This window comes from Hyla sarda, chromosome 4 (assembly GCF_029499605.1).
Source record: "Hyla sarda isolate aHylSar1 chromosome 4, aHylSar1.hap1, whole genome shotgun sequence".
Lineage (NCBI taxonomy): Eukaryota > Metazoa > Chordata > Amphibia > Anura > Hylidae > Hyla > Hyla sarda.
The window spans coordinates 124,495,058-124,515,289 of NC_079192.1; the positions used below are offsets into that span (position 1 = coordinate 124,495,058).

The 20,232-nt window shown below is 42.3% G+C and overlaps 1 protein-coding gene and 1 long non-coding RNA gene across 5 annotated transcripts in view; one reads left to right on the plus strand and one right to left on the minus strand.

The window, feature by feature from the left end:
* Positions 1 to 4,892, plus strand: part of LOC130368413 (uncharacterized) — a 51,810-nt gene extending 46,918 nt beyond the window's left edge. The window contains exons 2-4 of one of the 2 annotated variants that reach the window (XR_008892451.1): positions 2,973 to 3,160; positions 3,643 to 3,713; positions 4,231 to 4,892. This is a non-coding gene — a long non-coding RNA (uncharacterized LOC130368413). Of the gene's footprint in view, positions 1 to 2,972; positions 3,161 to 3,642 lie in introns of both variants that reach the window. The other variant, XR_008892450.1, reaches the window with a different exon arrangement.
* FES (FES proto-oncogene, tyrosine kinase) overlaps positions 1 to 20,232 on the minus strand; it is a 186,668-nt gene that overhangs the window by 4,466 nt on the left and 161,970 nt on the right. For all 3 annotated transcript variants that reach the window (XM_056572038.1, XM_056572037.1, XM_056572039.1), the window contains 3 exons: positions 17,675 to 17,793; positions 7,547 to 7,641; positions 4,899 to 5,022 (listed from right to left, as the gene is read on the minus strand). In XM_056572038.1, the coding sequence (XP_056428013.1) occupies positions 4,899 to 5,022; positions 7,547 to 7,641; positions 17,675 to 17,793 (338 nt within the window). The remainder of the gene's footprint in view (positions 1 to 4,898; positions 5,023 to 7,546; positions 7,642 to 17,674; positions 17,794 to 20,232) is intronic.

Consider the following 20,232-nt stretch of genomic DNA (forward strand, 5'->3'; position numbering starts at 1 on the left):
AAATAGAAATTAAAATAATGGGACAACGCGTTTCCTCTTCGTCAGGTCCAATGATAGGACAAGGGAAAATGTCGTCATTTAAATAGGCAAAAAGACCGTTATTATTTTATTATTAATGTTTTATATTTTATATTTATGTTTTAGTCTTTTTTATACATTCAAATCTTTGATAATGATCTTATATCTGCTGATCATAGCCTAATATTATGTCTGTATTTTACATTGTAAATAATTACCTGCAATTTTTCCTGGTCTTTTTGCCTATTTAAATGACGGCATTTTCCCTTGTCCTATCATTGGACCTGACGAAGAGGGGGTCCCGCCCCTCGAAACGCGTTTTCCCATTTTTTTTATTTCTATTTTATTCTGGTATGTGCAATAAAATTTACTTGCTTATATCATTCCCGAATCGGGTCTGATTTCTCCTGCACTCCGAGCCGAACGGCCAGTCCCGAGGAAAGCGCCGTCTCACACCGATGTTTTTCACTGCGAGGTAGATCACAGACTTCCACATTTCCAGGACTGCCTAGGATTATCCCAGAACGGGGAAGGTGTCTCGGCAGCACTCCTGACCTCCGAAAACCACATACGCTATATGGTGTTGTGCCCTCAGTACAACACCGAGAGGTGAGCAGGAATTTGTCTCCCCTCACAGCACACCTACGGTTGCTAGGAGTAATGGCACATTGTTGCTCTTTCTCTGTTTTTTCTTTTTAGCTATTGTATATACTTTTGTTTAATGCCATCCGACACTAACTGTTTATAAAGCACTGACTTCTACTACATTGGTTAGATGCATGGTTCAGGATAGGCTTGATAAAGGGGTACTCTGGTGGAAAAAAAAATTTCAAATCAACTGGTGCCAGACAATTAAACAGATTTGTAAATTATTTATCAAGAATACAAAAAAACGAGATATCAAATATACAGGCTAAGTTCAAGTAGAGAGGATAATTGAAGGGATTAACATACAGTACCACTGGAACAAGCTTTAGCTGTTATGATAGTAACGGAGGTGCCAGGATAGGAAATATAGTAATAAAAAATGCACAATAAACAAGATAAATCCTGCACTCACCATATTTCTGTATATTAAAATCCTTGATGCCGGGATCATTCAGCAGGGAGACCAAGACGTGACATGGGGGGCTCAGAGGCTACAGCCTCGAAGCCAGAAGAAGTGCGTGCATCGCACAAAACTGCCGGCTGTAAACTCTGAGCCCCCCGTGTCATGTCTTGGTCTCCCTGTTGAATGATCCTGGCATAGAGGAATTTAAAGGGGTACTCCGGTGCTTAGACATCTTATCCCCTATCCAAAGGATAGGGAATAAGATGCCTGATCGCGGGAGTCCCGCCGCTGGGGACCCCGTGATCTTGCACGCGGCACCCCGTTTGTAATCAGTCCCCGGAGCGTGTTCGCTCCGGGACTGATTACCGGTGACTACAGGGCGGGCGGCGTGTGACGTCACGCCCCCGCCCCCGTGTGATGTCACGCTCCGCCCCTCAATGCAAGCCTACAGGAGGGGGCGTGACGGCTATCACGCACCCTCCCATAGGCTTGCATTGAGGGGCGGAGCGTGACATCACCCAGGGGCGTGACATCACACACCGCCCACCCTGTAGTCGCCGGTAATCAGTCCCGGAGCGAACACGCGTGCAAGATCACGGGGGTCCCCAGCGGCGGGACTCCCGCGATCAGGCATCTTATCCCCTATCCTTTGGATAGGGGATAAGATGTCTAAGCACCGGAGTACCCCTTTAATATACAGAAGCACAACGAGGATTTATCTTGTTTATTGTAAGATTTGTAAATTATTTCTATTGAAAAATCTTAATCTGTCCAGTACTTATTAGCTGCTGTATGCTCCAGAGGAAATTGTATAGTTCTTTTTTGTCTGACCACTATGCCCTCTGTCTGACCACTATGCTGACACCTCTGTCCATGTCAGGAACTGTCCAGAGCAGGAGAGGTTTGCTATGGGGATTTGTTCCTGCTCTGGACAGTTCCTGACATGGACAGAGGTGTCAGCAGAGAGCAATGTGGTCAGACTGGAAAAAACAATACAACTTTCTCTGGAGCATACAGTAGCTGATAAGTACTGGAGGGATTAAGATTTTTAAATAGAAGTCATTTACAAATCTGTTTAACTTTCTGGCACCAGTTGATTTAAAAAAAAAAAAAATATTTGTTTTCCACCGGGGTACCCAATAGGCCTGCTAGCATGTAACAGTGAGATATGTATTACTTATCGACACCCTGTTGCCAGCACCTGGACAGGGTAATTTGGCTTGTTAGAGTAGTACAGCCAGCTGACAGTTCCAGGAGCACTCTTAGGCACAGTCACTCTGCCTGGGAACAACTCAGGCAATTCGACTCTTGGTAACTTGTAACAGTAATTTATTTGTAGAAATTGTCCAACAGTTTTGTGGTTCCCTATATAATTATGGTGTTCTAAGGGTAAATTTGGGACTGCAACTGGGAGATCACAGAGGTAGTCCATAAATATGTGACCCCCAAATAACACTGAGCAACAACATTTGTAAGGGGTCACGTTTATGGATGACGAATAGGGCATTATTTTCTTTATAGGGAGTGTATTTTTATAAGTAATAAAGGTTTTAAGTTTTACTTTAATCATACGATATATATATATATAGATATATATATATATATATATATATATCACTTGAGAAAGCCAGTGTGAGGCTGGTGAAACGTAGTCTCTTTCACATCATGGAATAAATCCACCGTTTTTTAATTCTACTACGTGGTTTGCTGCTTATATTTTATATATAAATATATATATATGTATATATATATATATATATATATATATATCACTGGGAAATTGGTTTATTTTGTATGGTACATATTGTTGATTGACCTCCCAGTGAATTCGGACCCTTCTGTTTTTGTTCTCTGCTTTCCCTGTCTCCTCTCCCTGCTCACACTATTTTCTGACACTATACAGATCCTGCACCATCCCCATCAGGCAATCACGGAGCCTCTATTATTCTCTGATCCTGCTCTGTGATTGGCCAGTAGCTGATTCTGAAGAGTCTATGCACCTGAGCCCTCTGCAGCCATGTCCCAGGATGGTGCAGTAAGAGAATGGAGGAAATCGTACAGATAAAGTGTATCCAGCAGCCTCATACACAGGTGATGCTGAGAGTTAACTCTATCACTACTGAGACCACAAGAGAGGTTATGATTAACACTTCCCTATCCTAGAATATGAGGGATATTATCTTCACTGCCCGGCTCTGACTCCCTTTGATCAGCAGTTACTGTTAAGTTCTATTATGTGCACCTTTAAAAAGGTGCATATTTACACTGAATATTTTTTCTGCTAATAGAATAATCCAACATGAAAAATGGGTAAGGTTGGATTTTAGATGCACTTTTGTTTGGAATTTGCTCGGAATAAGCGACACATCACTTATCAAAGTGTATCTGAACTGCAAGCTGAAAAAATATATTCTTTAAAAAAAATAATGAAGTGGTATTGCATGCATTTTTGTCTCTGCATATTTTGGTAAATAATGCATGCCAAAGTAGCTTCTCCATACCTTTTGTAGACAACCACTCACATGCTCTTTTAAAGGACTAGTCATTTCTTTTTATGTGATGTCTCAACACAGGGAAGTACCCACACATCCTATGACTGGCCACAGTGGTGACCCACCTTATTGAAAGATGTTTCTTTAAAAAGGTGAAGTATCAATAAAGAATTGTTACAAAGCGATTAAACTTCAAAAGGACAATGAGGCATAAACTCTACTGTAAAGAGTGACACATCTATACCACAATTTCCCAGTGCATGTAGTGTGGGCTCGTACAAGTAGACTATGAATATTTTTAGAACAAACACTTAAACCTTCGCATTAACATGCAAACGCTGATGGGCCAAATATGCTATTTATTTTAGTAAGGGAATAAGAATAATCCAGATATTTTTGACAGCTTTTTTGGCAGTTTACCATCCTGAGGAGCACAGGATCAGACATGTTAAAACACAACAATCCCAATGTTTTTTATCCCCATCAGAAAATATTATGGGTCACACCTATACACTAGCTTGTGCAAGAATTCCAATTTACTGACTATATCTAGTGCATATGGCCATCTTCTTGGAAAAATATGTACATGGTAATCATTACCAAATTTAGGATAATAGATTCCCTTTCCCAGATTCTCCCTCTTCTAATGTAAAAATTTTTTTTTTACAGAAAAGAATATCGGTTTTGAAGTGTTTACATATATTTGAAGGGACCTCATAGATCAAAATGTTTCCGTCCCAGTTAAAATGCTATGGAGAACCATATACAGATTCTTACTGCCCAGCAGCAAAGAGACCAAACAGGGCTTGGCCCTTTCTCTCCAAGGGCCCCATAGAAGCCACATCATCTGACTTTATTGTATGTATGTATGTACTAGTCTACTGGTGGGTCCATTTTCTCCAGCATATTTTTGTAGGACTGTTTGCTTCTGACGCAAAGTCTAACAGATTAGCAGATGAGTGTTTTGTGCCTTTTTCCCTTATTGAATTTAGCTGATAATGTCTTTAATGTATTTTCATATAATAATCCCCTTTAAAGCATGACAACTTAGTGACTGATTGAGTAGTATGTATCAGAAAGAGATTGTACATATGATTAATAACTTAGTTTGTTGTTGTTGCTAAACAAGCTAATTCAGTTTACATAGATGAAATACATGAAAGTGATAACTATTTACTATTGTTATAAAAATGTTAGTCTGTAAAAAGCCTTTGTATTTAATGTATAGTGCAGATTGTCTCTATCTTTTCCTAGAACCCAGAAGCTGTGCATCATTTTTACTGATATACTTAGCCTGGATTTGTGGGAATCCATTACAATAACCCCTGGGCCTGTACCTGTGAATACAATGTTTGCTTTCCAAGTATTCCATCCCAGCTGCCGCATTCTCTGACATCCTGATGAGTTCCTTTGTTTTCAGTCTGGGGCCGTCATTCCGTAAGAATGTCAAGAAGTCTCCACCTACAGAGGAAAAAAATTACTGCAACTGTCTGCTACACTTCATGTACTAAAGATTTGAGATAAAAATGTATCACCTCTTCTCATATATAAAACGTTAAGAGGGTGAGAGAATGAGCACAATAATCCTTAGTGGAACAGTCATAGTTATAAGCCTTTCAATCCAGCTAAACTTTACGTTCAGATTAATTTCAGTTATTGTCCTTCTTCACACATAGGTTTTTTTTTTCAGTTTACATAGTTGTTTTTTCTTTTAAAAGCATTTTTAGCTGGCAATTTTATTTATTTTTAGATGATTGTAAAGGCTGTGTTTTCACTTTATTTTTTATTTTATTTTATTTTATTATTTGCAAAACCGCCCACCACCATATTTCAAATTTTCTACATGAGGTTTTACGGGGCAAAAGTGCAGCTGCCAGGTGTTAGCTGGGAGTCAATAAGGGAAATATTAAATGCCAAACCCACTTGGCATCATTTCCTTTGGTGTTTTATTTGTAAATAAAGCTTGCAGTAAGTAAATGGAAACATTCTTCACGCTGTTCAGATTTAGAAGCTAAAAACAAGCAAACATCCTGAAACAGAGAGGTTTTCATTATGATATGATAATGTTTAGGAAGAACTGGTGAAGGGTTGGTCACGTTCTAATTCTATTCAAATTAGACGTTAGGTCACTTAGGCTGAGTTCAAATGATGTTTAAAAAGTGTCTACGTTAGGTCCCTTATTTTCCAAGCAAATACAGTTCTTTTGCGGGACTTAAAAATGCAGTTGGCCATGTAATACACCCGATAATTGGCACTTCGATCACTACGTCATCCTACAACATACATTACAGATTGGGCAGAGGAAGCACCACATAAGTGACGGAACTTTAATTTGCATTTACAACAAGTCTGTTTGAACAGACACAAGAGACCATTACTGTAGTGTGGAACTTTAATTTGATGGTGTCCAATCCCCTTTAAAGGAAAACTGTCAGCCTGATCACCCACTCTAAACCCAAAACACTGGGTTTATAGAGTGGGTGACCAGAAGTCCAAAGAGGGGTCACTTACTAAATTTCGTCCACTTGTTCTGAAGATATGGGCTGCAGAAATTTGCTGCTCATCCAGCTGGCCACCCCTGCCTCTGTCCGTCAGCTCATATTGCCGCCCCTGCAATTTGCATATTCATTTTCTTCAACTCCATCTCCTAGTGACGTGGAGTCGCTGGTCATGAAAGTGCTGTGCTCTGTCGGTAGAGTGCATAAGCTGGCAGATTACATACAGCTCTCATGTGTCTGCTCTCAGCAGTCAGAACTCTCATGTCATCATGGCATGAGGCCTTTATCTAATCTGCCGTCACATGCGCTCTACTGACAGAGTGCAGTGCTTATGTGCCCAGCAACTTGAAGAAAATTTATATGCAAATTGCAGGTGGCAATATGAGGTGATGGACAGAGGCAGGGGTGGCCAGCTGGAGGAACCCCGCCTTCTGTGCACAATTAACTGAATTGAGCAGCAGAAATTCTGCAGCCCATATCTCCAGAACAAGTGGACAAAATTTAGTCAGTGACCCCTCTTTGGACTCTTGGTAACCCACTCTAACCTAGTGTTTTGGCTTTAGAGTGGGTGATCAGGTTGACAGTTTTCCTTTAAAGGGGTTTCCAGGCATACTCAACTATCCAATCTGACATTAGGAATGGAGGGATGCCACTGTATGCTGGTCGGTCGGGCAACTATTGCACATGATTTCAATAATTTACTTATTGAGCATCAGATGGCTGCCTCAGCAACCTTACTGCCCAGCGTACAGTTGTGTATCTCAGCATGCAACGTAAGATTAGGTGGTAGCATATGCCTGCACAACCCTTAACAGGTTACTCCACTGGCCAAAATCAACTGGTGCCAGAAAGTTAAACAGATTTGTAAATGACTTCTATATAAAAATCTTAATCCTTCCAGTACTTATCAGCTGCTGTATGATCCACAGGGTATGATCCACAGGAAGTTCTTTTCTTTTTGAATTTCCTTTCTACCTTACCACAGTGCTCTCTGCTGACACCTATGTCCATTTTAGGAACTTCCAGTAGGAGCAAATCCCCATAGAAAACCTATGCTGCTCTGGACAGTTCCTAAAATGGACAGAGGTGTCAGCATAGAGCCCTGTGGTCAGACAGAAAGGAAATTCAAAAAGGAATGATCATACAGCAGCTGATAGATACTGGAAGGATTAAGATTTTTTAATAGAAGTAATTTAGAAATCTGTTTAACTTTCTGGCACCAATTTTTTCCATTGGAGTACCCCTTTAAGACTGTAGGATAGATTTATCAAAACCTATGTAGAGAAAGCAACCCATAAGGAATTTAAAAAATAAAAGAAGTGAAATAAGAAATCTTATTGCTGCCACTGCACCACTCTACCACTACACAGGTCTTGATAAATTTCCCCCCACGTCTTTTATCATTGTGAGTATTACCATCTTCTGCCACATGATGGCACTGTAACTTTTGGTTTTAGTGCGGTGGATGCTGTGAAGTAAGGACTCACCCTGTACTAACTCCATGACAATGTAAATTGGATGCTTCTGAGTACAAACTCCTATTAGTTTGACAATGTTAGGATGACTATATTGCTTCAAAATTCTGTAAAAAAAAAAAAATAAATATCAAGATTCAAGAAAACAACTTTATGACATTGTCCAAAATAAAATAGCACATTAAAGGGGGTTCTTGAAATTACTTTAAGGTTACGTTCACACATACAGGATCCTGCACAGATTTGATGCACAGGATTTGTAACTGCCGATTAGAAGCTGTGATCAGTCATTTAGTTTACATTGAAATCTACAGCAGAAAATCCTGTACATCAAATCTGTGTACTTGTGAACATACCGTAACAGTGTATTTATCTAATATGGCACTAACTGCTTTGTAAGAACGTTTCAACAACTGACTTAAAGGGGTGACATCAAATAACCAAGAAGAAAGTAGATGTGTCGCACTCACCCAATGTGATCAGATTTCTTTATTAATAAAAACAGCAGGAACATAGGTCACCATGTGCGGACTGACAACAGTCAGTAAAAATAAAAAGTAAGGGCCCCCTGCAATGCTCTGCTGCTGGTCACACTTCTGCCCCTATTCTACCCAAATCCCTACACACAAAATAAACTACATTTTATATATAAGAAACCTGTAAAAGTAGATAAAATAATTTTCCATGACCAATGATACCAGTATACAAGGAGTAAATATATACCACCACACAATAACTGGATAATACTGCCATACTGTACTGAATAAAAGCACACAGACCAGTATACTATACAGGTGATTATATACAGGACCATATAGTGGTAGATACCAGCTGTACAGAGATCTGTATACAATACAAGTGATTATATACAGGACCATATGGTGTTAGATATCGGCTGTACACAGGATGTGTATACCATATAAGTGATTACAGTTACATCAAGGGACTCACAATTATGTATTTTCTAATCAGCAGCGTCCTCTTTCCTTTTCTTCTCCATACGGATCAGATCCCCATGTCGATCTCTTAACATCTGCAGGACAAACATGTTAGACTCTGCATTATTCCAACCCCCCCCCCCCCTCCTCTACACAATTTTTCCATCTATAAGCCCCTAACTGTTATTAAGCCCTCCTTGGTGTCCTGCACAGTAAAAGGGCAGGTAGGTAGGTAGCCAGGTAAATAATTAACTAGGTAGGTAGATCAGGAAGCCAGATATGTAGGTAGGTAACTAGCCAGGTAGGTAGGTAGGTTGCTAGCTAGGTAGTTAGGCAGCCATGTATGAAGGCCAGGTACGTACATAGTTAGGTAACAAGGTATGTAGGTAGGTAGCAAGATATGTTGGTAGGTAGCTAGGCAGCCAGGTATGTAGGTAGTTACAGGTATCCTTGTATACCCAGTGGCGGATCCAGAGTCTAGTCTCGGGAGGGGCATTATGAAAACCCCATGTAGTTTGTAGGTAGCCCTCCGATCAGTTTAGTAGTTTGTCCCCATATTACCAAGGCTGGAACATAGTAGATAGTCCCTCACTTTAGGTGTAGGCAGCAGAGTTCCCTCACATTAGGAGTAGGCTACAGAGTTCCCGCCTTAGTAGGTGTAGGCAGCAGAGTTCCCCCATAATGGGTGTAGGCAGCAGAGTTAGAGTCCCCCCCCCCATAGGTGTAGAAAGCAGAATTAGAGTCCCCCCCCCAGCAGGTGTAGGTAGCAGAGTTGGAGTCTCCCCCCCCCCCCCGTAGGTGTAGGCAGCAGAGATAGAGTCCCCCCCCAGTAGGTTTAGGCAGCAGAGTTAGAGTCTCCCCCCCCAAGTGGGTGTAGGCAGCAGAGTTAGAATCCCCCCCAGTAGGTGTAGGCAACAGAGTTAGAGTCCCTCCCAGTAGGTGTAGACAGCAGAGTTAGAGTGCCCCTCAGTAGGTGTAGACAGCAGAGTTAGCGTTCCCCACCAAGTAGGTGTAGAAAGCAGAGCTAGAGTTCCCTCCCGGTAGGTGTAGGCAGCAGAGTTAGAATTCCACCCCCCCCCAGTGGGTGTAGACATCAGAGTTAGAGTCCCCACCCCCCCCCCCCCAGTATGTGTGGGCAGCAGAGTAATTCTCCCTCCCATGTTGAAAAAAAAAATTATGCTCACCTGATGTCCCACTTGATCTTCTCCTCCAGAGCACAGCAGTGGCCCGCGGTCTTCTTCCTCCACACTGCACGTGCCGATCAGTGATGTCATCAGCACCTGCACATGGGGGCGGAGGTCACGTCTCCTCTGTGTAGGCCGCAGATGCGACTCACACAGAGGGGAAGACTTCTCCTGTATGTGCGTGTACAGCACATACAGGATAAGGCATAGCTGTCTGCCTGAGGACCCGGGACCGGTGTCCTGGATCCTCAGTAGCGGCGGTGTGGCGGGCCCTTTACCTGGCCGGGCTAAGTTCGATCAGTCCGCCCCTGTAGGTCACTATAAACAGGGGCACCTCCATAGGACAGTTTCCGTTTCGTGTGCCGAGCACACTTCGTCAAAATGGATACCGTCCTACGGAAGCGCCCCTGTTTGACCTATGTTCCTGTTTTTTTATGAATAATGAAATATGATCACATTGGGTGACTGTGGAACATCTACTTTCTTCTCTGTTATTTGATGTCTTACCTGAACTGTTGCTACGTGCTGAGCACCACCAGTAATCAGTTGAAGGATCTTGTTTCAATCACTCTGTGTACTGACTTACAGAGATAGTATATATATGCTTGTGATGTGCCAGGCTTCACTTTCTTCCTAATTGGATTTTTAACTTAAAGGGGTACTCCGGCCACAGACATCTTACCCTCTATACAAAGTATAGGGGATAAGATGTCTGATCGTGGGGTCCCACCGCTGGGACCACTCGCGATCTCCATGCAGCACCCATGCCGCACCTGTCATTCTAAACAGTATGTTTAGAACGCTGGGTTTCCATGGCCAGAGACGTGACGTCACGCCGCGCTCCCTCCATTCATGTCTAAGATGTCTGTGGGCAGAGTACCCCTTTAACACATATATGAGTTTGATCATCACCTAAGAAGCAGACAACATGATACTATGATATATCAAAAATACAGGGTGGGTAATTTATATGGATACACCTTAATAAAATGGGAATGGTTGGTGATATTAACTTCCTGTTTGTGGCACATTAGTATATGTGAGGGGAAAACTTTTCAAGATGGGTGGTGACCATGGTGGCCATTTTGAAGTAGGCCATTTTGAATCCAACTTTTGTTTTTTCAATGGGAAGAGGGTCATGTGACACATCAAACTTATTGGGAATTTCGCAGTAAAAACAATGATGTGCTTGGTTTTAATGTAACTTTATTCTTTCATGAGTTATTTACAAGTTTCTGACCACTTATAAAATGTGTTCAATGTGCTGCCCATTGTATTGGATTGTCAATGCAACCCTCTTCTCCCACTCTTCACACTCTGATAGCAACACCGCAGGAGAAATGGTAGCACAGGCTTCCAGTATCCGTAGTTTCAGGTGCTGCACATCTCGTATCTTCACAGCATAGACAATTGCCTTCAGAGGACCCCAAAGATAAAAGTCTAAGGGGGTCAGATCGGGAGACCTTGGGGGCCATTCAACTGGCCCAAGACGACCAATCCACTTTCCAGGAAACTGTTCATCTAGGAATGCTCGGACCTGACACCCATAATGTGGTGGTGCACCATCTTGCTGGAAAAACTCAGGGAATGTGCCAGGTCAGAGCATTCCTAGATGTACAGTTTCCTGGAAAGTTGATTGGTCGTCGTGGGCCAGTTGAATGGCCCCAAGGTGTCCTGATCTGACCCCCTTAGACTTTCATCTTTGGGGTCATCTGAAGGCAATTGTCTATGCTGTGAAGATACAAGATGTGTCGCACCTGAAACTGCAGATACTGGAAGCCTGTGCTAGCATTTCTCCTGCGGTGTTGCTTCTGACCCCCTTAGACTTTTATCTTTGGGGTCATCTGAAGGCAATTGTTTATGCTGTGAAGATACAAGATGTGTTGCACCTGAAACTACGGATACTGGAAGCCTGTGCTAGCATTTCTCCTGGGGTGTCACATGGCCCTCTTCCTATTGAAAAAACAAAAGTTGGATTCAAAATGGCCGACTTCAAAATGGCTGCCATGATCACCACCCATCTTGAAAAGTTCCCCCCCACCTCCCCTCACATATACTAATGTACCACAAACAGGAAGTTAATATCACCAACCATTCCCATTTTATTAATGGCCCACCCTTTATAACAAACTTTATTAATAAAAAAAAGAAAAGAACTCCATTTACAAACACATTTAAAAAGAGTATATATTAAGGCACAAATGGTATCACAGACAGAAAAGTGGAGGGGTGTATTCCAAACACTTAGTTGTATAGGCCCAATAAGATATCACATATGTAAGTATGCAGGGTTAATTCCATGAAAGCAAAATGTGCTCTCTGCTGACACCTCTGTCCATGTCAGGAACTTTCCAGAGCAGGAGAAAATCCCCATAGCAAACCTTCCTGCTCTGGACAGCTCCTGACATGGACAGAGGTGTCAGCAGAGAGCACTGTGGTCAGACAGAATTCAAAAAGAAAAAAACTTCCTCTGTAGTATACAGCAGCTGATAAGTACCTGAAGGATTACTATTTTTAAATAGAAATAATTTACAAATCTGTTTAACTTTCTGTCACTGGGTGATTAAAAAAAAAAAGATTTTCCACTGGAGTACTCCTTTAATGTCAAAGCCACATACCGTATTTATCGGGGTATACCACGCACCGGCCTATAACACGCACCCTCATTTTACCAAGGATATTTGGTTAAAAAAAGTTTTTTACCCAAATATCCATGGTAAAATGAGGGTGCGTGTGTGTGCGCGTGTATACCCCGATACACCCCCAGGAAAGGCAGGGGGAGAGAGGCCGTCGCTGCCCGCTTCTCTCCCCCTGCCTTTCCTGGGGTCTAGAGCCCTGCTGCTGGCCCTTCTCTCCCCCTGGCTATCGGCGCCGCTGCCCGTTCTCTCCCCCTGACTATCGGTGCCGGCGCCCCATTGCCGGCGCCGATAGCCAGGGGGAGAGAAGCGGCGCCGGCAATGGGGCAGCAGTGCCGACAGCCAGGGGGAGAGAAGGGGCAGCGGCACCCATTGCCGGTGCCACTGCCCCGTCACTGCCCCGTTGCCTCCCCGGTTGCATAATTACCTGTTGCCGGGGTCCGCGCTGCTTCAGGCCTCCGGTGTGCGTCCCCTGACGTCATGCGCCGCGCAGCTTCTCTCCCCCTGGCTATCAGCGCCGGCAATGGGGCACCGGCAACGATAGTCAGGGGAGAGAACTGGCAGCGGCGCCGATAGCCAGGGGGAGAGAAGGGCCGGCAGCAGGGCTCTAGACCCCAGGGCAGGCAGGGGCAGAGAAGCGGGCAGCGCTGGCTGTCTCTGCACCTGCAAAGCCGCTGCAGTTCATTGATTTAAAGCGCCCGCTTTAAATCATTGAACTGCAGCGGCTTATCGGCGTATAACATGCACATAGACTTTAGGCTAAAAATTTTAGCCTAAAAAGTGCGTGTTATACGCCAAAAAATACGGTATTTCTGGAGATGTCCCTAAAGGACATACAAACTACATGACCACTTAGCAGATTTAAACCTAGAAAAAAAACTATGCTTAAACCACCATTGCCAATGTTCCCTTTACTTTTTCTACTCTGGATATGATGTTGGTAAAAATTCTAAACTTTGAGGACAGGTACAGCTTTTATGTTCTAAATATTTTCTTTCCAGGGTGTACACATTAGAAGAGAATACTAATGCTTCTGTCTAAACTCAGCCAAATTACACAATGAGTTTTTGTACTAAAATATGTATAAAAAGGAAAAAAAGACCTTTACATTCTCTGTCAAGAGAGGAAATTTCACCTAGGTGACTCAAGCATTCCTGGTCTAGAACAAAAATTCCATGCTTCAAGTTTACTATTTCCTAAGACAAGAGCAGAACACTTGGATTGAGCCAGAAGTTCTGCATCAAATATGAAATATTATTTAAACACATGTCCTATTTTAAGTGTGATTTTATATTAAATATCAGGGCCCAGAAAACAGGAAACACAGTATAGTAAGTTGATGAAGCTTTATTTCCTATTTATCTTATTAAATGTTACATTTCTATGATGCATTGCTTTTTTGGTAAGACATAATCCAAGAAAATGTAGTGTAAATACCTAACTGCTCCCTTTCATGTCAGCATAATGTTTTATATTATTGGTATTGCTCATCATTACATGTCTATCGATCCTGTGATTTCCATAATTTCACAGCTTTTCCTTCTTGCTGTTGCAGTTTTAATGTTGAGGAGTGTACATGCCACAGATGTCCACTGTCTAGTGGCCATTTTATTTTTGGTGGCACTGTTATCAACCACCATTCCATCTGTCAGGGATGTTAAGTTGATTTTTTATTTTTTCAGTACAACTGATCAAAAAATCATGAGCAGATAACATATTTTATGGACAAACTGTAAAACCAAGGTTAATTATGCAATTATAAATTATACTTGTTGGTAACTAGGAGTGTTAAAAAGATTTGCAGCATTTCCAGTTGACTGTCACATGATCATAATGTTCATCTGCACAAGCCCCTCCAGCTCCATAAAATACTCAATGACACTTCATTTTAGAGAAAAGAATTTCCTAATTCTACAGTCTGTCCAGAAATTTACAGATGGTTGGCAAACCTGCATCTTGTTTTATATACAAAGAGTGCATATACAAAATGAGAGGGTCCCATTAAAGTGTACTGTCGCTTTAAAAAATATTGTCCTAGAGACATGTCAAAAGTTTGGATCGGCTGGAGGGGGTCTGTGTGTTCAGATGCCTACAGTTTGCTAGAACAAGTGGGGAGAGAAACGCACGCACAGCTGAGCACTTCTTTTCATGCTCTCTCGGCTCACGAACGAGGCATTCCCTTAGACTTACACTGTAAGTTTCTCTTGGTCACGTTACACGGAGCCTTCATTCAGTTAGTTTTAGCAATCAGTTAGGGTCTACACACTCAGACCCCATCAATCCAAACTTTTGACATGTCTCTACAACATGTCAAAAGTACTTTTAAAGGGGTACTCCGGTGCTTACACATCTTATCCACTATCCAAAGGATAGGGGATAAGATGCCTGATCGCGGGAGTCCCGCAGCTGGGGACGCCCGGGATCATGCACGGGGCACCCCATTTATAATCAGTCCCCGGAGAGTGTTTGCTCTGGGTCTGATTACGGTTGACCGCAGGGCCAGCGGCACACTCCGCCCCTCAATGCAAGCTTATGGGTGGGGGCGTGATAGCTATCACGCCCCCTCCCGTAGGCTTGCATTGAAGGGCGGAGCGTGACGTCACACGGCGGCGGAGGCGTGACGTCACACGCCGCCGGCCCTGCGGTTGCCGGTAATCAGGTGCCGCGTGCAAGATCACGGGGGTCCCCAGCGGCGGGACTCCCGCGATAAGATGTGTAAGCACCGGAGTACCCCTTTAAAGTGACAGTGCTCATTTAAACAGTTATAGTGGGCCCTCTCCCACTATCCCCTTAAAATCCTACATGGTGGGTATCTGTCCTGTGGATCTTTCAAATCCCCTCCTTTTCTTGTTAGTATTGCTGATCCACACTGCCTATGGAGACCTTGAGCTGAGTGTCCTTTTTTTCACTGGACCCCAGTAGCTGCCTGGGCTGCTAGTATTGTATGGATCATGTATTGCCAGTCAGAGATGGCATTGAATTGGTTCTTCCTACCTGCTGACAGTGGCAGTAATTGCAAAGCATGCAGCACACGCCACTGGAGGAACTATGAGAAGGAGGAGGAGACTGTGAAGAGATGTATGTACTCTATGCTGCCTCCTCCCCCTCACTGAATAAGTGGCAAAACTTGCAACAGTAACAAAAAAAACAGGACGAGGACACTGCTTTACCATGGTTCGCCAAACTGGCTGTTTGCAGGAACAGGCGAGAACCAGCTACATCCCACCATTGCTGTTAGTTGCTGTGGGTGACACTTGCCTAGCAAGTACTGCACATGCAGAAAAAAATTCTTACAGGAATCTGAAGGACGCAAGAGAATAATTATAATAGAAAATGGTTTTCTATAAGCTGTCCCTTTAACTGCAGTCTGCTCATTTATGCTGTGGGGTGAGAAGCATGTCCAATATAAAATCGGTGGACCATAAGGAACAGAATTTGGCTAGGCGCATTTTGCGTGCCACTTTTTGTTTCCATCTTTGGAACTTCCCTGAAGGGCATTCTCGAAAGCTGCCAAGTCTACGATAAAGTTGAAATGAAAGTCAATAGCTGCTGCAAGTGAGACTGCAGTGGTAAGGAAAGACACAGCCATATAGCTAGCTATGTAAATCTCCTTAAAGGGGTATTCCAGGAAAAAACTTTTATATATATATATATATATATATATATATATATATATATATATATATATAGAAAACAATGGCGCAGCTCTCCAAAATTGCAAAAAAGTGTAAAAATGTATTCCTTCATGTCAAAATTCAAAGCGACGTTTCAGCTCCCCACTGGAGCTTTTTTCAAGCATACTTAAAAAAAGCTCCAGTGGGGAGCTGAAACGTCGCTTTGAATTTTGACATGAAGGAATACATTTTTACACTTTTTTGCAATTTTGGAGTGCTGCGCCATTGTTTTCTATTACATGGACTTTGATCGAGTCGGGGCGCTGGCATCGGGCATCTAATGGTGAAGTAGTGCTGCATTGTTTTTGAATATATATCTATATATAAAAAACTGGCTCCAGAATGTTAAACAGATTTGTAAATTACTTATAATCAGCTGCTGAAGTTGAGTTGTTCTTTTCTGTCTGACAACAGTGCTCTCTGCTGACACCTCTGCCTGTCTAGGGAACTGCACAGAGTAGAAGAGGTTTGCTATGGGGATTTGCTTCTACTCTGGACAGTTCCCGAGACAGGTGTCATCAGAGAGCACTTAGACAGAAAAGAACAACTCAACTTCAGCAGCTCATAAGTACTGAAAGGATTAAGATTTTTTAATAGAAGTAATTTACAAATCTGTTCAACTTTCTGGAGCCAGTTGATATATATAATAATACGTTTTTTTCCTGGACAACCCCTTTAACTTGCGATTAGCTTTAAAGGAAAACGGTCAGCTTGCTCCCCCGGTACTGGCCGGTGGTGTGGGGGACGCTGATCAGTTTGATGCATACCATGCCCGGATCCGCTGCGCCTTCGCCTATTATGTTCTTTCTTCTTGATATGCAAATTACCTGCTAACTGGCACGGGCGGGGTTACTGCCTTCATCTGGCACTGTGACGTAACCGCCACCAGGCCCCCAGCACCGCCTGGCTTATGAATATTCATGTTCTCCCTCATCATCTCCCTCTCCTCCCTGCTGATTTCAGGACTCCCCTGTGCTGAAGCGGCTTCCGGGTGTAGACAGGAAGCCAGAACATGAGCACATGCCCTTGAGGTAAGCATGTTATTTGCTTCTTCACAAAACCTAACCTAAGGTAAGGGCACCAGGTAGTCCCCCATTTGTCAGTTTTTTGTTTCTACATATCTTATTTGCTTGGCATCTGTCATGCTCACTCATGTGACGAAAAGATGCCTTTTCAAATGTGGAGAAAGAAAAGCAGAAACTGCTGCTACTAATGTTGTATTAGTTCCTCTCCATGTAAAATAGCATGTTGTAAGGGTTGCTATTTACATGACATGTGTTCTAGTTCCATATTTCTTCTCAGTTGGTTAAACAGTAACTTGCTTGACATGAGGAAAAGATGTTAGATGACAAACACTGGTGGAAACCTTTGTCATATTTGTATTAAGCCAATTTCCAGTAGCAGCAATGTGTTTTCTACAGACCCAGCCTGACAGCCTGTCTTAGTGTATATAGCACAGGTGAAAAATGAATCAATATTAAAGTGTCCAGTGACTGTAATCTCAGCACCTAATGACTCTACATGCTGTTACTGTGTCAGATCAATAAGCGGTGCCTGGATGTGTCAGTGAAGCTAGAGCAATTGAATGAAATTAATAGACGTGGAACAGGGAGAAGGAACACCTTGCCTGGAACACTGCTTTGTGTTGATAACGGAAAATCTAAATAAATTCTATACAGTTAGAGAAAACACAGATCAGCGTCCTTACCTGGCTTCTGACAGAAACTTGTCCTTTAAGTCTGGCGGCAAAGTTTCCCTGCACGTTTTAACCGCAACTGGCATGTTGTCAGCACGAAGACGTCCACTGAATACCTCCCCAAAATTACCCTGTATGAGAAATAACATTCAAAAACTATTTTAGAAAACTTGGTTTACTGCAATATTTTGTATACCATTATCCTCTCCTTAAATATATGTTTGAGCCAACCGGTCTCCAGATAGTGGCTAATATGGTCACCAGTCCAACCCAAAAAATATAATTTGGTTATATCTAAGTATTTATACAAAGATACCGAAGAGATTATTATTATTTTTTTTTTTGGCACAGAGCAGTATTTCCCAACCAGAGTGCTTCCAGCTGTCCATAAGCTGGTCAGTATATATATATATATATATATACATATATAACTTGTAATATTATATTATTCAAGAAAAACTTGAGGGAGAGCTAGGATGTGTTCCAGTTCCAGGGCTTGGGAATGCCTCTTTGACTATTGCCACCAGAGAATAAAAGCATTTTTCTATGTTATGGAAGCACAAACAGATATATGAAAGGTACCATGTTTCTCCTTACCCTAACAGCTATCTCATAGGGTCAGCAGTTTGGAATGTGAATTTCAGATGACAAATTCCCTATCTTTGATAAAAAATGATGGTCATTTATATCCACTCACTATCTATTAAATAATAAATCCTGAAATCTTGCTGTTTTCATGCTGACCGCTAAGCCTCACAATAGGATCCCCTTTATATAGAGATCACTTTAAAAAAGTCTCTTTATTACAATGACAGGTAACATGTATATTCCAAAGACAGAGAGAGATAATACAGGGCCACACCATCAACAACAGGTAATGGTTATAGCTCACTTCATCCTTCCCTGCAAGGCAGCCTCTGTACAGATCACAAGGCATGCACAAAATGTATTCTACAGAAGTCAATGAAGGAGATGTAACAAAACTTGTGCACAAAACTTGTGCTAAGAAAAAGCATTGCCCTTAACACATATTCAAATTCTACTTTATGTTTAGAGATTCTCTACTTTGGAAAAAGCAAAAGCAGCAAGCTATTTGGTTGATATTGGGATCTACTCCACTTTTTCTATGCATCAGTTTTGACACGTGTCTCCCCAAAGGTCTCTCCAGGATCCAGTTTCCTATAAAAATGTGATTGCTGTATAGGAAACCCCAAAACAATGTGCAGAAATTGAATAAAGATATTTAAAAAACAAAACAATAAAGTCAATTTGAAGAAAATTCACATTAGAGAGTATATTTGAAGAAATTAGATGTTTTCTTAATATGCAATAGATCTTGAAGACATGTAATAATAAAGTAAAAATGTAAAATAAAGAATTAAAATAAAAAATGTCTCTGTAACTGTTTTAAATGGGCACTGTCACATAAACAAAACGTTTTGATTGGTTAAATGGGCACTGTCACCAACTTTTTTTTTTTAATATGCTTTAGTTCTTCTGTACTACAACATATCTCTAATACACTTTCATTAGTTTTTTTTATATTTGAAAACAGGCCACTAGGGGTCTCCCTCCTAGTGGCTGGCTGCAGCCTGCCGTCACGACTGAATTAGGACCGATGCCGGCCGGGCATTTGGTCCTAATTGAGTCAGCCAATCAGCCTGCACTCGCTCCCTGCCTGTCAATGAGACAGGCGGGAGTGAGTGCTGAGAGCACAGAGGATGCGGCACCCTGGCCTCGCACGCCGGCACCGCCTACCGGCCTCAGGACTGCCCTGCACTTCGGTAAATTATTTTCGGGGTGGGTGGGCAGGGGGGGGGGGGGGGGGGGAGGGGATGGTAGATCGGGTTGCACAGCGGGGGGTTCTTTGGGGTGGCGGTGATAGAGCAGGTTGCGGCCGTAACAAAGATATATTGTTTTCAACACAGGGTGCCTTCAGTTGTTTCACCACTACAACTCCCAGCATGCCCTGACAGCCAATAGATGTCAGGGCAAGCTGGGAGTTGTAGTGGTGAAACAGCTGGAGGCACCCTGTATAGATGAACTAAGGGCGGAAGTCGGCCCCCCAGCAGGCATCAGGGACTTCATGCCTGCTGGGGAAGTCTGCCTGGTAAGTGAGCACACTACCAGGCAGAAAATAAGCAATTTTTAATATAGTAAAAAAAAAAAAAAAAAGACAGGGAGGGGGTTAGAGATAGATGGGCAATAGGCAGGGACAGAAAAAAAAAAAAAAAAGGATGGTGGGAGCTACTCTTTAAAGTCTGAATTTTCAGACCCCAACCAATCACTAGAATGAGTCAGGAGGAGAGCATGCTCAGCGAGACAAACCTACAAAGTAAATCTATTGGCTGTGTGGCTCAGCATTGTACCTCTCTCCCTGTTCATTCTAGAGATCGGAGGGGCTCTGAACAGTCAACTAATCAAAACTTTTACCATGTTTCTAGGATATGTCAAAAGTATTTTTTAAAGCAACAGGTACACATTAAATTATTATAAAATACAGGTGATACACAACAATATTTTACTTGTAATTTTAGTCACATTAAAGAAAAAATATTAAAGTGAGTAAA